This window comes from Filicampus tigris, chromosome 11, assembly GCF_054856515.1.
Source record: "Filicampus tigris isolate MCC_2025a chromosome 11, RoL_Ftig_1.0, whole genome shotgun sequence".
In the NCBI taxonomy this organism is placed as follows: Eukaryota; Metazoa; Chordata; class Actinopteri; order Syngnathiformes; family Syngnathidae; genus Filicampus; species Filicampus tigris.
In genome coordinates, this window is record NC_141227.1 from 13,776,763 (window position 1) to 13,793,734 (window position 16,972).

A 16,972-nucleotide genomic window follows, 5' to 3' on the forward strand; every position below is an offset into this window, starting at 1 on the left:
GCTGTCAAATGAAACAAATCATTTTATCACTTGTTTATTTAAGGACAAAGTGCACCATGAGACAAAACCAGAATGAACATTCATTGCCGGGGAACATGTGAACTGGAGCTGCTCATTAAGATAGTGCTCAAACACTTAGCGACTTTTCTGAAAACGACAAGATTAACTTCAGTTATTATCACGTGCTAGTGTGTTTAGTTTTGATGTTGCTTGTTAAAGTGATGCATGAGCCGGTCGCTGCTCTTTGTAGACGAACATGCGGGTTTCTTAGAGAGGCTGATTCGAGACTGCAGTGTAACTCTTGACGCGTCCAAAGATGAAAGGCGTGTACATCTTGTTCAGGTCAAATGCGCTGATAACAGTTTCTCCAGTCAGCCTAAAAAAGAAAGTTACATTTTATAAAAGAATATTTCCTTAATCTCCATGTATTTTCCTCTGGTAGGGCTTCAACGTTCAGGATTTTTTTTTCAAATAAAGCCGTTAAACGTCATGCTTTTTAATTGATTATTGTCCATGGATATCTGCATATGACAACACATTTATGTTCATGAATATTTTCCATTCATCATTCCAATTTGGAATATTTCCCAAATTCCTCATCTTAACCTCCCGTGGCAATTTACCACTAATGTTCCACCCCTTTGCAACAATGCAGCTTGGTAGCAGGTCTTACTTGTAAGTGATGTGGCAGGAATGGTGGATCCATGTCAGCTTATTGAAACTCTGGCGCCCCCCAGAGGCCAGAAGAAGTCCCACGTGGAAGGTGTGCTCCGCCTCGGGGGCAGGGTTCCGCCTGCAGAACCGATTCTTTTGCATCTCGGATGATTTCTGGCCACACACACAAACAAATAATTTCATTCAATAGCATGTTACAAAAAAAAAATTAGGAATGTACTTTTTCAAATTAAAACAAAACATGAAACGCTTTGTTCAAGAGCACGATTCCTCATTAAAGCCAACTCACCTCCTCTTTTCTCTTGCGGACGACAGCGTAAACTTTGGTTTGGTTGTCCGTCTCCTGGGACAGACGGAAGTGGCCGAACTTGACGGCGTCCATTCTGCGGAAGCAACACAGATGTCACTTGAAATAATAACGCTCGGCTTTCATCGACTAAGACGCTTGCCATTTCCCACCCAGAGCTCTGAAGATGCTCTAAATTGGTTTACTGGTTAAAACTGCTCCCCAGTAAGGGCTAAAGACTTTTCTAATTGTATAAAAAAAAATGTATGCTGCAATTTTAAAGAAACGCGTATTATCATCAGAATTGGTGGGTTAAATGTTCCCAGACGTTGGCCTTAATACATCCAATTCAAGTAAAAGAAACAAAAACAACATGGCCTCACCTGACGTTTTGAGTGCGTAAGCGAGGGACAATTGAGAGAGGCTCCTCAGGTGTGGTCAGCATGAGCACGCTGCCATCAGGGAAGAAGCGCAGGTACCTGGCAACACACACACAATATATTGACCTACTAGTTGACAAGATCATAAATAGTATGCGTGTCCCAAGTCTACCTGTAGAAGTCGACATGGTGCCAAGGCCGGTAAAAGCCGTCCAGAGATTCCTCCCCTTGACGAATGTAAGACGTCCTGCTGATGTAGATGCCTGCTCGGACAATGTGAGAACTAAGTGTGTGTGTGTGTGTGTGTGTGTTGAAGATCCATTGGAAGCATTGCCCCAGCGCATAGATACCATCATAACGGACGCGGGGCCTCTGCAGAAACATCTCTCTCCATGACAGGAAGTGTCCCAGCTTGGTGCAGTTGCGTCCCCAAACTCTTTGACAGGCTGAACGCCAAATCTCCGGCTCCCTGCCACGCACGTGAAAAGGGAACAGGTAGGAGGCAGTTATTCTCAGATTGTGGTACTCTGCCTCCCTCTAGTGGTACGTGAAAGGGTTAAATGTTCAAATTGTGCCTCATGTTACAGTGAATCAATTTTTTTTTAAAGCAATGCAAGTATATTTGTTGAACACAAATCACTCTTACTGATATATGATGTTGACAGTTTCGACAAAAGTAAACTTTTGAGCAACATGTTAGCCCACAGTGTTCATTAAAGTAGCAAGCGGCGCTGACCTTGCACAAATGTAAAAGCCGCGGCACACCAACGACAGCTGCTCCAGGGCTCGCATGTCCAGGTCGCGCGACACGACCCAACGAAATATGTACATGAGGATCTCCCGTGGCAAAGCTGTGGTCACACAGGAGCACAACACAAAGGTGAGCATTGGGGTGAAAATCACGGGACCAAATGATGAGGACGCCTGCTACCTGATATGTGCACCTGACATTTTTCCAACTCGGGGGAGCAAATCTTGGGAAAGGAAGTTGCCAAAGTGAGCTGCTGCTCAAAGTAATCAACCAGATCCTCAATTTCGCCATCGGCATCCCTCTCCTCCCTGCTATGATACAACACATGAATCTGTGTTATTGAGCACTTCTCCTTTGCCGAGGTAATGCAATACAGTAAAGCCGCACTTTTTAGAGTGGCCTTTTATTATGGGCAGCCTACGGCGCATTCTTGCAATAGTCATGCTGTCTAATCAGCATCTCGATATGCCACACCTGTGAAGTGGATGGATTATCTCGGCTAAGAAGTGCTCACCAATATAGATTTAGACAAATTTGTGAACAATACTTGAGAAGTAGGCCTTTCATGTACATAGGAACACTTAGATTGCTTGAGTTCAGCTCACGAGAAATAAGAGTAAAAACTAAAGTGGTGCTTTTATATTATTTTTGTGTAGACTCTAGTCTAACTTGTCATTAATGGCATTTCTCATCTTTTCATATCGTAACACAAGACACAGAGTACCGGTTAAAAGTTTGGATGACATTTAAAAACGTACTCAGTTTGAAAGAAAGCACTTTTGAAAGCAAAACGTTTTTTTTGTTGTTTTTTTTCCAGTTAATATTAATCACAAACACGGTCCAGACGTTGTTAGTGTGATTAAGAAATAAAAACTGTGCTTTTCTTGAAAAAATAATGACACGTGTAAGTGACCTCCAAACCTTTAAATGGTATTCAACAGAGTTGGTGACATCAAACTTTTGAACGGTAGTGTATAAATGCGTCAACAACTTTGAGCGTCTTACTAGTTTCTCTCAACTTGGTCAGCATCAGGGTGGCTGTAGTTGATCTTTGATTCGATATCAGGCACAAGCTGCATAGCCAGGCGATAGAACTTGATAGCTGCCGCCAAGAACGACAAGAAGTTACAACAACTTATGACTTCTCAACCACATCTCCAACATTACAGATAAATTGAAATAAATTACCAAGGCTTTTAAAACCACATTAAGTGGAGCAGCGAAACACCAACCATTTGGAGGTTTAACTCTAAACTCAAAAGGGCTTTAGGTATTAGGTTTACTCTAAAAACATAAACTCCATGGCTTTTTATTGGACTACTATGAATATGAAAATATAAATCTAAACATCACCTGTGCAGTTAAAAAAAGGTCACGCTTTGACTTGGAACATGAAGGAAATCACATGGAGTGGTGGTTAGCATGTCTGACTCATGATTTGGCGGTTTGGGATTCAAACTCCTCTTTGCATTGGACATTTTTGCAGCCTGGTACATAAACTGACTCACCTTCATAAAACGCTCCATTCTGCTCTTCCTGAACGGCTCTCAAGTACAGCTCTGCAGCCTGACAGGAGGAATTGTTTTTAAAAAAATTTTTTTTTTAAAAAGACTCACTCAACATAACAGGTCCAGTGATATATTTTGGGGAGGTACCTCTTCTTCCCGAGCAATTTCTTGCGTCCTCCTCCGACCCGCAGCTCGCAGCAGCCTCGTGTCGCAGCTCGGTTTGAGTTCGGACATCCACTTTGCTCGGAAAGCATTGAGCTGCAGCTGCAGTTGAATCATTACATATTAGGGAACTGCCAATGGTGAACATTTTTAGGGCTAATGATCCAGTTTTAAACGGAACATCCTCCATGGAGTTAAAAAGTGGAATGAGCGCCATAATCAGTCATCCCAAACAATTTATGAATGTTGAGCAAGGCTATTTTACCTCAAGATTTGGATCATCAGAACCCTCATCTTCCTCCTCCAGCGTGCCACCAATATCCACATTTTCTTCAGCCTAGCAAAAGTGAATAAATATTAGATAAATATGATCACTGTGATTGCTAAAGCTGATAACAGAGCATACTTGGACAAATAACAATTTGACTGTCTACTTTAAACCAGTGATTCCCAACCAGGGTGCCAATGATTCGATTTCACTTACTTTGTTTGCAAATTACTAATTAATCACAACTCTATCTTTGTTCTTCTACCTTTGCTAGTGATGTACGGTGACAGGCAGAACAACTAAATGGTCTTGAATGAAACGGCAAAAGGTGCGAAAACAAAATCAGTGTATCCACAAGGGCTGTCAATCGAATGTTTCTTGAATCGGTAATTCAATCGATTATTCCATGAATTAATTAAATAATCAGATAAAAATGCCCTGAAACAATTATCTGATTCTTAAAATAGTTGATTACTTTGATAATCGAGTATATCAATTTGTGAATAAATTGAGACAAAATCAGGGTCCGCTGATAGTGTAGTGGTACACACGCCTGAGTTGTGTGCGGGCAGCATGGGATCGATTCCCGCTCAGTGACAGTGTCTATGTGTGCCCTGCGACTGGCTGGCGACCAGTTCGGGGTGTGGTCTGCCTTCGCCCATTGACAGCTGGGATAGGCTCCAGCAACTCCCCGCGACCCTATATAGGATAAGCGGTTTGGAAGATGACATGCATTGAGACAAAATCATCCTTATTTCAGTATTCACACTTTTGTGATGTTATTGTTTGATAGTGTCCTGTAAAAACTCTTGTCATGTATAATGTGTGACTTGGTTCAAGAAAGGTTTGGAAACATTGGTCTTACAGGCTTCACCAATAATATATTTTTTTTTTTTAAATATTTTTTTTATATACAAACTAATTGTGTATGGTTTACGTCACAATATTATTCTTTACTTAATGACTCATTTATTTTACTACATTAATGCAAAATCCACAAAATATAGCTGTAGTGAAAGTTGTCATGTGTCATATATCTATGATTTTATAGGTATACATTGAGCAGCTAGTTAACTTTCACCACTAGCCAATAGTGATCCTGACCTTTCTCTGAATCATCTTGATTAATTTACTGCCCTGCTTTCTCTAAACCCCCACAAGGAGCCCCGCCTGCCTGTTGGACCTCTACTGGAACCTTTCATTCTGCTGCCAAGGCGGTCGGCTATCAGCTGGTGACTATATACTCAGCGTTATTATTACCCCCAGGGGTTACATAAAAGCGCCCTTGGGTGCCATGAAAGGCGCTACACAAATCGGAGCTTTTATTACGAGTACGCTCATGATTATTTTTGTTGTTGTAATTATTAGTATTATTACTGTTGTTATTATAACGTTCACCAAATTGCGTAACTACCCAAGTCATTTTGAAAGTTTTCGTAAAAACAAGAAAAACACATAAATTCAACAAGAATAACCCAATTACCTCGATGCAACCTTAGCGGATTACCATGATATGGTTGACTGACAATCTACACAGACAAAATGGGGGGCGGGGGAAATATCATTTTTTTAACAAGCACATTGGAATTATTTGTTGATGTGACAGTAAATTACAAATGACTAGGCAATTATGCTGTTACGCCAATCTAGGACTTGGTAAATTGGTATTTAAGTGTGTTGAAATGAAATACTGCAAACTACGACCCAGTATTTGACAACTGAACTAGTTAGTCGGACATGAATGGTACTTGCAGACAAGTGACGGCAAACGTGTTGGCTAAAGTTAGCTAAGGGCTACCTAGCCGACTATCTTGCTAAATGGCTAACTCGCGCGGTGACATACCATGACAACTTGGCCGAGAAAGTCGCTTTTAGTGGGCGCGTGTCTTCACAAACGGTTGGCGTGGCGTTTACAGGTCACGGTCGGAGAAACGGACCACGCAACGAACATATTTACGAGCTCGCAAGAACGCAGCCATTTCGATGAAAGGTCCGAGCCGAGCTTGGACTTGGAGAGTCAAGTAATCCGGAAGTCGCGCACCTACCTGCCCCAATCGGCTGTTCACTGTTTACATTTGTACACGTCAACCTTACGAAATGAAGCCATGCAGGTTGTTTTACCACAAAATAAAAATAAAAAATCGTAACACCTGCACTAACCTTGGGTCAACGTTAATGTTGTCGTCACACTTTTCGAATGAAATGTGCAATCGACATTTTTACAAGTGGCAATTTATACACTTACAACCATAGTAATTGTTAAAATAATACCTTTGTGGTGTGAACATTATTATCAACGCGAATTTTACTATTACATTCTTGGAATGAGCTTTTAATCTGTTTTTGTAAACAAAAAACAAGAAAAAACAAAAACGATGTATTACTTAACCAGAGAAAAAGAATGACACTCAAAACAGTTCACACCCATTCACTTCCGGGTATGCGCCATTACCCAAAAGCCCAAAAGTACAACAATATTAAATATTGTTGTACTTTACGATATTTTTGTACCGACAAGCCTAGCTATATTGTTACTGTATATTTAATTCCTGCGTCATATTTCAACTTATTATTTAAGTGGGCCTTTATGTTAACGTTGTTTTTAAGGGCTTTTCGCTATAATGTCTGCCTTAATACTTACATGTGAATTGTATTTTAAAGGGCTAAACGTGCGTTTATAATTTGTTGGCGAATTAAAAACAGACAAGGCGAACACATCGTGGCGAGGAAAATTACTACCAAATTCAACTTTGTATCTTTGATGCCTATGACGAGCTGTGATTTGTTGTGAAAGTGCTGCAAGCGTTGTATTCAAACATCGCGAGATTTCGGGATGGAACCTCTCCCAGCGAGATTGGGCCTGGTTTTGATTACATTTATGTTGTGTGGAGAACACACAGAAGATGGAGATGATGTTAGCTAACCTGTAAAGGTGTCATTTTGCATTTTGTTTGTTGCTAATGATTGACTATGTGCTCTTGTGGAATTGAGGCGAGGAGGGTGAGAAATGTTTTGCTGTTTTGATTCTAGCACCGCTCACGGTCTGTTCGGTTCTGTTGCATAGTGTAGCGTTGTTTGATTTCTATCCAGTGGACCACAGTTCGATCTCTATCCAATGGACCACTTCGTGTTTTCCAATTAGCGTCACAAAACGTGGACCATTCAATCAAAATGTAACACAAATGTTTGGGAAAACAAGCGCGTCAAACGACGAAATGTATTCAGGGAATTTGCATAATCGTGCTACCTCTATGTTTGCTAGCTTCAAATGTCTCACGTTTAAACATTATTATTATTACAAATGGGATGTGTGCACGCCTGTTCGCACATGTCCCGTTACTCTTGACCAGTACTGTACATACGCCACATGACGCTAAACGGCGCCACATTACATTGATGGAACTGACCCAACTTCCTTCTGCAACGGATTTAGTCGAATCTGGATGTTGTAATCCTCCTGAAGGGAGGATTTAATGCAAGGCTGTTATGATGAATTGAACAATGAAGTGGCAAAATAATTGCATTGTGGTGATGTGTGTTTCCATTGTAGCTTAGTCCATGTCATGCTTGTATACAGGGTGGGACAAAAGTAGATGCGTTTGAAATGATTTTTATTACAGGCACCGTGAAATGTAAATAATTTGAGTCAAGAACAAAGAAAGTAGATTCTCAATCAGTATTGGACAGCTACTGAATGAAGTCATTTAAAGCAAAGGAAGGATTAAAAAAGGGTCAGGGGGAAGGAAAGAAGGAAAAGTCTAAGGTGTAAATATGTAAGGAAAGAAGGCAGAAAATCAGGTTTGTGTGACAGAAGGATGTGAGGACGCATGAATTAAAAATGTGCGAGAAGCCAGAAAAGTAGTTTTGAAAAGGATTTAAGAATGCATGGACGAAAAGCTGATCTGAGGTAAGACAGGAAATGGAGATCAGGAAGGAAAAGATGCCAATAAAAAAAAAGTATCCGAGGGAAAGGATGGCAGTGAAGAGGTTAGAAAGTAAGGTGGGGGGAGGGGGAAATAGAAAGGCAGAAAAGTTGGTTTCAACCAGCTAAGGTTAAAAATCACAGATGAGAGAATAAAAAGCTCTAAAGGAAGAAGGTGTTCTGGAAATAAGCAACGAGGCCAGGTGGTGAGCAATGCCCTGAAAAAAAATTCTGTAAAAGTAATACAATGAAAAAAAAAGTTTCATTTCAAGTGTAGTCCCTAATTGCGGCCCACCGTGTACAGTATGTTAATAATCATTTTCCTATGCTCCGCCCAGCCGGGTGGAGTCAAGCCCATGACACAATGAGTCGTCCAGCTCTACCCGTGGACTTGAGGTGTTGTCACAGGACATTTGGCTGCATTCAGCAGCAGCAGGCAAGCAAATCTCGGCTCCCCACCCAATTGACCTCCGCTCCTGGGTGAGGGTATGGACAGTCAAGGACAATGAACAGATACAGCACCCTCAAACAACTCGGGGATGGCACATATGGCTCGGTCATCCTCGGACGCAACCTGGAGTCTGGAGAGCTTGTGGCCATTAAGAAGTGAGTGTGTGAGCTTTATACTTGAACTGTGGACTCTGTCGTCTGCCTGTAAAATGAACTCGAAGAATGCATGGCAACGAGAGCAGAGTATCCCAGTAACTTGAAGTGTATTTTGTATTTAGAATGAAAAGAAAGTTCTACTCATGGGAAGAGTGCATGAATCTCCGTGAAGTTAAGGTCTGTAATGCTTTCTGTTGCACAGTTACACGTTTTTGCATACGTTGCAGGACATAAATGCAATTCAAAGGAGGAGCAAATGAAATGAATCGCATGTGTGATTTTCTTATTCATCAACACAATAACTGCACTTATAAAAGGTCGATTGCGTCTATATGTGCAAATGCATTAAATATTAATGAATGTTAAAATTTCACTTTCACAATCAACACCACTCAGCTTTTAAGATGATACTCAGCGGCACCACATGTTATTTTTCTCCTGAGGTGAAAAACAAAGTGTATACTTGAGCTGTGGCGTTTATTTCTCCAAGTGGACCCTTTTGTGTCAATTTGAGAAGTAAACTATACTTTTTGGTTTTGCCGGACGCTGCAGTGATGTGAAACACTCAGTTTGTTGTCCTTTCTTTTCACACTCAGAATGTTACACTCAACCCACTGCAGCTCTTAAGAGCCAAAGGTGATTCTTGCGTGCAATTGTCAGCTCGTCCCCCCCACCTTGAGCTCACGTACCCCTTTTCTTAGAGCTTGACTTATTAAAGCAGTAGGAGATTTAGCCAGCTCAAAAATACAGCATGTCAAGGCATAAAAAGTAAAAAAAAAAAATCCTCCTCACTAAAATGTAGCATGATGAAACCTGAATCATCCCTGTGCATCCTCCAGCCTTGTGTCAATAGTTTTAACCTTGTTTTTAATTGGATGTCCGAATGTAATTTTGCCGCTCTTCTCGTTTCAGTCTTTAAAGAAGCTCAACCACGCTAACGTGATTAAGCTGAAGGAGGTTATCAGAGAGAATGACCACTTGTACTTTATCTTTGAGTACATGAAAGAAAATCTGTATCAGCTAATGAAAGACAGGTACTGTATGCCTACAGCATTTGGAAATCCACACTTCTCAACATTTAGTGTTTGTTTGTTTTTTTCCCCCGTCCTTTTTCTTGCTTCAGGACTCGATTGTTCCCTGAATCTGCTGTTCGAAATATCATGTTTCAGATCCTCCAGGGCCTTGCATTCATTCATAAACATGGTATGTTACACGACTGCACCTCTGAAGTACTCGGTTACCCCATGTAACTATATGATCGGGCATCTCTTTTTAGGGTTTTTCCACAGAGACATGAAGCCTGAGAATCTTCTGTGCATGGGCCCAGAGTTGGTTAAAATAGCCGATTTTGGCCTCGCCCGCGAAATAAGATCTCGACCGCCATACACGGACTATGTGTCAACCAGATGGCAAGTGAATATTGTCTTGAAGATTTGCACATTACTCAATGGCAAATTAGGGTAATTGTCAAACATTTCCCGCACCTGCAGTAATGTTATTGGTCTCTTCCTTAAGCTGTGACCTACCCCTTCACATTTTTTGAAAAGTTGTTCAATAGCTACCCTACTCCTAGGTCAGGACGGCAGCTGCTTAAAGCGGAAGTCAACCCCAATATTTTCTGTACAATATTTTCTATGGAGCCCCACTAGCCTAAACTTGATATTTTGGTTAACATTGTGTTGTGGAAAACGAATTCAGCAGAAAAAATCCACCCGTATATATATATATATATATATATATAGACAGTATGCATTTCAGGTGACGGCCATTTTGTCGCTTGCTGTCGACTGAAAATGAAAATCACAGTTGTTCAGGGCTCAGTTAACAACCAATATCTGCTCAGCTTCAGAGAACAGTTGAGCCGTGATTGGTTGTTACCTAAGCCCTGAGCAAAATGGCCGCCCAAAATGGATAAAAACAGGTGGATTTTGCTGCTTAACTCATATTCCACAAATGCAATTGTAATTAGAATGACTTGTTTCAACTAGTGGGCTTGCATAGAACTTATTCTGGAAAAAAAATATGTTTGGGTTGATTTTCCCCTTCAAGCAGGGAAGCCCAGACTTCTCTCTCCCTAGCCACTTCGTCCTACTCGTTCTGGCGGATCCTGAGGCGTTCCCAAGCCAGCCGGGAGACATAGACTCTCCAGCGTGTCCTGGGTTGCCCTCGGGGCCTCACCATGTGGGTCATGCCCAGAACAACTCACAGGGAGGCGTCCAGGGGGCATCCTAACAAAATGCCTGAGCCACCTCATCTGGCTCACAGCGCTAAGGTTCTGGGTTTGATTCTTAGCTCCAACCTTACTGGGTGGAGGTTGCATGTTCTCCCCGAGCTTACGAGGGTTTTCTCTAGGGACTCGGTATGCGTGTTAGGTTCATACAAGACTCTAAATTATCCATAAATGTGATTGGTAGATTGGTTACTGTGTATGTGCCCTGCGATTGGCTGGCAATCGGTCCAGGCTGTACCCTGCCTCTCGCCCAAAGTCAGCTATTATTTTCCAGCTACATTTGAAGACAAGTGGTTAAAAAAAAATGCAACCAATATATGAGGAATTAAGGATTTATTTCTGGCCAGGTACCGAGCACCAGAGGTCCTCCTCAGATCGATATCCTACAGTTCCCCCATAGACCAGTGGGCGGTGGGATGCATCATGGCAGAGCTTTATACCCTCAGGCCTTTATTCCCGGGCTCCAGTGAGGTGGACACCATATTCAAGATTTGCCAAGTTTTGGGTACACCAAAGAAGGTAAACGTTTCAGTGCGCGAGCAGAATCTCATTTGAATGTAGCTGAACTGGAATTCGGTTTTAATTTGATTACAAATGTGAGTGTACCATGGAGGTCTTTCATCTATTTCCATCTAGAATGATTGGTCGGAGGGATTCCAGCTGGCCAGTGCCATGTATTTCCGTTGGCCTCAGTGTGTTCCCAGTAATCTGAAGACACTGATTCCTAATGCCAGTCCTGAAGCCATCCACCTGATGACTGATTTGCTTCAATGGGACCCCAAGAAAAGACCAACTTCTGCGCAGGTAAGTTCTGACAGAAACCAATGGGAAATTATATTTGTGTTCACGTCTGGCAGACAAGTTTGATAAATGCAGATTACAATTTTATGTCAGGTGAAAATGGCTCTTAAAACTAAAGACGAGATATTATCAAGAATTTAAGAGAAACAGAGAACAAATGCATCGCTCCCGGAACATATTGTTAATGCGCACATTTTCCGGGATGGGACAGATTAATGGCATTTCTATTCATTTCAATGGTGAAAGATGACTTGAGATAGGAAAATTGTATTTGTACCGTATAGTAGAGGTGGGCGATATGACGATATTAGATCGTTAAGCGGTTTAATGTGTTCACGATCTCATAAAGCCGAAAGATCGTTTGATCGTCTACATGGCACATTCTAAATAGTTTAGCTCTATGGCGGCGCAAAGCCGCTGACTCGTATACCCGACCAACCAAACACAGCACGCACAGTGCACCGTACGTGACACTCCCCGCCTCCCTATTTGTTTGTATAGCGGGAGGCTGTAGCGGAAAGTCACCACGAAGCAGAGTTGGTCCCGAAAAGAACCTCCACATCCACAGTGTCGATTTTGGTTTGGCTCTTCCTCGGAGGAGAAAGCGCAAACCAGTTATTTGCAAAGTTGGCAGAGAATCGTTTCGGACGTCAGCGCCGACAGCCAAAGCGAACGGAGATCAGACCATTGGTAGCCAGAGGCAGCCACTAGCCCCAAGCTAACGCAATCCACGGTAACACAGCCATTTAACAAAGGCACTCCATATGAAAAAACAAGCAAGCAGTGTAAAGAGGTAACTGAGGCAGTGACTTATTACCTCGCTGAAGAAATGATTCCCATTAAAACAGTGGAAAACGAGGGCTTTAAAAGACTCTTCAAAGTACTAGACCTGCGGTACGAGCTGTGTTTTTATGCTTACGTTATGTTACCTTTTATGTTTGCATTCACTGCACATTTTGATAAAAAATTGGCACTATTCAAATTAGAACCTGTTCAGAAAGCTTAGCTGTCTTAAAATGTCTTTATTTTTCTTTTAGAGTTTTACATGCATTTAAAATATGTTTTATATGTTTAACATGAGGAAAATGGTCAGAAATGTGCAAATTAGTCTTAAAAAGATAACATGATAAAATCGTGATCGTGATTTTATTTTTTTAAAAATCGTGATATGATATTTTTGCCATATCGCCGACCCCTACCAGTCAGTTTATTTTAAAGGCAAAAATATTGACTTGCATGATATTGTGTGCAGGCTCTCAGGTACTCGTACTTCCACGTGGGCCAGGCTTTGGGAACCCCTCAAGAGATTCTGGAGCAGGGCAGACCCCAGCCTCATCCGTTGCCCCCGCAGCCACCATTATTACAGCCCCAACAGACTGCACAGCAGCAACCCTTACATCTGAGGCCTGTGCCTCCGTCTCAGCCGCCACCTGCCCACAACCAACACTGCATTCCTTCCAGGCCTGTGCAGCAGCTCCAGCCCTCCCCAGTCCCAGCCCCGCCAGCGGCATACCAACGCCACGTGGAGCTGGTTCGAGAGCAGCAACCGAAGCATCTTCTCAAGCAGGAGCCCAGACAAGGAACACCACAGACTCATCTACCTTACATTCTTGACAAGAGCAAAGTGAGGCCCTCCACAGTCACACTTCAGACCCAGGCTGCATATTTTCTACTTGTGTCGCGTCATGTAGTTGTAATGGCCGGGTTTGCGCATACTGTTATTTCGATCCAGACGTTCCAATTCCATTCCGATTAATTTTGCCATTCGCAGATGAGGCAAGAAAGTGACAACGCAAACCCGCTGAGCTATCAGATGAAAGCGAAGGGAGGGCGTCGCCGCTGGGGTCACGGCACAGGACACTTTAAAGGGGATGAGTGGGACGACTACGAAGACGCTGAATTGACGCCCTCGAGCGTTCTGGGAAAGAGCAACTTCTCAAAAGACAAGTTGAAGCAGGCAGAGGAACCGCTTAGAAGGTGAGACGATTGACTCACAGAGTTCATGTGTTTTGTTTCTCTCTCATTTTTTCAGATTTTTGGTTGAACTCTAAATTGCATTACTCTTAAGGCATTTCCACTTTGTAGACCTTATGTGTAGTACCACATTGTCACATTAAGATGAGCAGTACTGAGCTCTACTCGATGTAGATGTGGCATAATTAAGGGAATACAGTCCCAAATGTGTCCTGTGCCCTTCAGATATAGCGACATTCTGGACTTCAGTCACCCTAATGGCAAAGAAGAAATACCTTTAAACCTGAAGAAGGCGTCAGGCTACCCGGAAGCGTCGAGGACTGCGTCTGCCAAACAGCACTACCTGAGGCAGTCTCGATATTTACCAGGTAACACTTTATAAATGCGAAGACATTCTGTTTTTATGTTTTTTTTCTGTTTTGTTTTAATCTTTCTCCATGTCCTCCAGGTATCAGCACAAAGAAAAATGTGTCCATAAATGCAAATAAAGACATGCCCGGAAGCCATCTTTGGGGCAACAGCAGTATTCCATTTGGTGGTACACTACCAAGCAGAGGTCTTCATGGTAATCTCACTGTTATCATTGCATCTGCTGGCACCGTTTGTTGTATTTATATAGTGATTCTTGAAAATGCCAATAGAAATCTACAAAAGGATACCTGTATTTTGAAAAAAAAAAAAAATCTGACTTTTGATTACCAGTATTTTGTTCATTTAAATAAATGTATCTATTTTATCATGTTAGTGTGTGTATAAATCGGATTTAATTATTATTTTTAAATGTTTATATTCTTTCTGGTTATTTTGAACAATATTAAAACAACTGCATTTTTTGTTAAAGCGGATGTCAACCCAAACATATTTTTTCCAAGAATATGTTCTATGCGAGCCCACTTGTTGAAACAAGGCATTCTAATAAATATTGTGTTTGTGGAATAAGAGTTATTAATCCACCTGTTTTTAGCCATTTCTTGGGGCGGCCATTTTGTCACTTCTGTTGACTGAAAATGACATCACAGTTGCTCATGGCTCAGGTAACGACCAATCATGGCTCACCTGTCTTCAGAAGCTGAGCCGTGATTGCTCGTTACCTGAGCACTGAGCAGTTGTGATGTCATTTTCAGTCAACAGAAGTGACAAAATGGCCGCCCCCACAGACGGCGAAAAACAGGTGGATTTTGCTGCTGAACTCATATTCCACAAACGCAATATTAAGTAATATTAATATTATCAGAATGAATAGTGGGCCGGCTGAGAACATATTCTTGAAAAAGGTTGACTTCCGCTCTAAGAGTTTGACATTAGTTCTACTTAAAAATGGAAGAGACAAAATGTAGGACTTGTTTTGAGTGTTTTTGTAATTGTAATTATTAAATATTCCAAGGGATTACAGTCAATAGATTAAGCATATTTTATTTATTTCATTTGTTGCCACCATGTTGTAGGATCTTGTGTTCATAATTTTTGTTTTTTTTTTTTTTTTTTTTTTTTACACTTGAAAAGGCACAAATACAATCCCAGCAGGATGCTTGCCAAGATTTTACACAAAAGATGTCGGCTCTGCTGGTCACAGAGGTCATCAGGGTCCTTTGGAATCAACTGCATCAAGTTAGGATTCTTTTTAAAATGTTTTGTTTATATATTGTTGCATTAATTGCATAACCTTTTTTTTTTTTTTTTTTTTTAAGATTATGCAACATGGCGATCCAATCGGAGCCAAAGGACTCCCTCCACCAACATGGCCAACAAAAGCCCCCCTTGTCTATTACCACGTGCACCAGTACAGAGCATCCACGGGCGAATAGATTGGTCTGCCAAATATGGACACCGTTAGTGGCCTGGAAGACACTCTTTAATTTACCTCCCAAACAGTAATCAAAGGCTGTACATACATTTTAACACAGCAATAATGTTTGCTTCACTACATGTATCATGGATGGTGCGCGTATGTATGTATATGTATGTGTGAAGTTATGTGCAAAACAGCAGCCGCCCCCCCACCCCCCCCCCCCCACACACACACACACACACACAAAGAAAAATTGCACCTCTGTAATATTATTTGCCTGTACTCTCCTCTCTGGCTGTTGTTACATATGTTTTGTATGGATTATTATCATACCTGTTTACCAACATGTATAAATGAAATACATATGAGGGCACTGTGAGTTGTTTACAAACAGTTAATTACTTTGCTACTGTATATTACTTTCTATATATATGTGGTTACTGTATATGAATTTGTATAAATATGTTGCCTTTTTTACTTTGAGATGCTGATGAGTTAAGTATTATTTGCATGTTTGTTTTTTCAATTAAAGTCATGACTGATTTAAATATATTTAAGAGCTTTCTACTTTGTTACATTGTAGTAATTCATATGATTACTGAACATTCAATGGATATAGTTTTCAATTACATTTTGAAATGTAATGTAATGACCCATGATAAATCTGTTTCCCAGGGAAAGATCATTTGCCAGCTTTGGTTTGAAAATGAGATCTCGATTCACCTGCAACATAAATGTTGCTAATTTCTTTATTTTAACGTACAAGATAGTAAAATGTCTAAAATTGCACATATTCAGCAGTAAATGAGTGAGCTTTGGGTGTGTTCCCATTTAATTGTTTAGTCACTGAAATGCAAAACTTAAAAGTGTGGACCATACTGGAATCCAAATGCATTATGTCAGCAGACATTTCAGCATAGAAAAATACATCTATACAATATTTGAAGAAACCCCAAAATAAGCAACAAATTAGCTTGAGTTAATGTGAGCTAACAAACTAACTTGTGTAAATGACACTTGACTAAAATGCCACGTGTTGTTACATGCGTAACATGCATTTAGTTTGAAATCAAAAAGGAAGGCAGACTGCCACATGCAGCGCCGCAATTGGATGTGTCTGAAGCTTGGAGCTTGACTTCCCTACGTTTCTCCTACAAATGGGCCTTGAGCTTGTTTGGAGGTTCTAGCAGGGGAGCGCAGCTACTGGTATACCGATGAGAAGTCGTCCGTCGGGGGGACGTCGTCCGCTGCCACCGAGCGCTGAGCTTCGGGAGGGACACACATGGAACGGTGAGGGAGGAAGGGGACACCCGCCTAGCCAGCCAGATCAGCCGAATCAACCCTAGCGATCAATGGGGTGACAGATGTCGCAGCCAGATCGCCCTCACATCCAGCAATCAAAATGTTGCCGTAAGTATTTATAGCCGACTTGAAGTGAAGGTTCTACGGTTACGGTTTGGACTAGTTCTTGTGTTCGGTCGTAATTACCACACAACAACACGTAATAGACATGTTTTATTCCTAATATGTGCCAATCGACCGCGCAGGACTTAAAATAATAATGAATAGTTAGCCAAAGAAAATAATTTCCCAGCATGCTTGGAGGCAAAAATGCAAATC

At 41.4% G+C, this 16,972-nt stretch overlaps 2 protein-coding genes across 3 annotated transcripts; one reads left to right on the forward strand and one right to left on the reverse strand.

Annotated features, from left to right (window-relative positions):
- Positions 1 to 18: 18 nt before the first annotated feature.
- On the reverse strand, positions 19 to 6,082 carry fbxo9 (F-box protein 9). Its single transcript, XM_086044462.1, has 13 exons — positions 5,874 to 6,082; positions 4,028 to 4,099; positions 3,748 to 3,864; positions 3,601 to 3,658; positions 3,098 to 3,194; positions 2,273 to 2,403; positions 2,078 to 2,192; positions 1,692 to 1,810; positions 1,514 to 1,604; positions 1,345 to 1,440; positions 965 to 1,058; positions 674 to 828; positions 19 to 376 (listed from the first exon to the last, which is right to left on the reverse strand). The coding sequence occupies exons 1-13, from the start codon at positions 5,874 to 5,876 to the stop codon at positions 268 to 270; spliced, it is 1,257 nt and encodes a 418-aa protein (XP_085900588.1). The 5' UTR covers positions 5,877 to 6,082; the 3' UTR covers positions 19 to 267.
- A 761-nt stretch (positions 6,083 to 6,843) lies between these two features.
- LOC147139818 (serine/threonine-protein kinase ICK-like) lies at positions 6,844 to 15,904 on the forward strand. Of its 2 annotated transcripts, none has more exons than XM_086044528.1 (14): positions 6,844 to 7,030; positions 8,291 to 8,558; positions 8,681 to 8,735; positions 9,471 to 9,592; positions 9,682 to 9,761; positions 9,835 to 9,967; positions 11,136 to 11,307; positions 11,425 to 11,592; positions 12,842 to 13,213; positions 13,361 to 13,566; positions 13,789 to 13,931; positions 14,012 to 14,128; positions 15,067 to 15,171; positions 15,252 to 15,904. In XM_086044528.1, exons 2-14 carry the CDS (start codon positions 8,458 to 8,460, stop codon positions 15,395 to 15,397), a joined length of 1,920 nt encoding a protein of 639 aa, XP_085900654.1. In that variant the 5' UTR covers positions 6,844 to 7,030; positions 8,291 to 8,457; the 3' UTR covers positions 15,398 to 15,904. The 2 variants fall into 2 exon arrangements, with proteins under 2 accessions (XP_085900654.1, XP_085900655.1); XM_086044529.1 differs by lacking the exon at positions 6,844 to 7,030 and adding an exon at positions 9,155 to 9,194 and having other exon boundaries at positions 8,505 to 8,558.
- Positions 15,905 to 16,972: the final 1,068 nt, after the last annotated feature.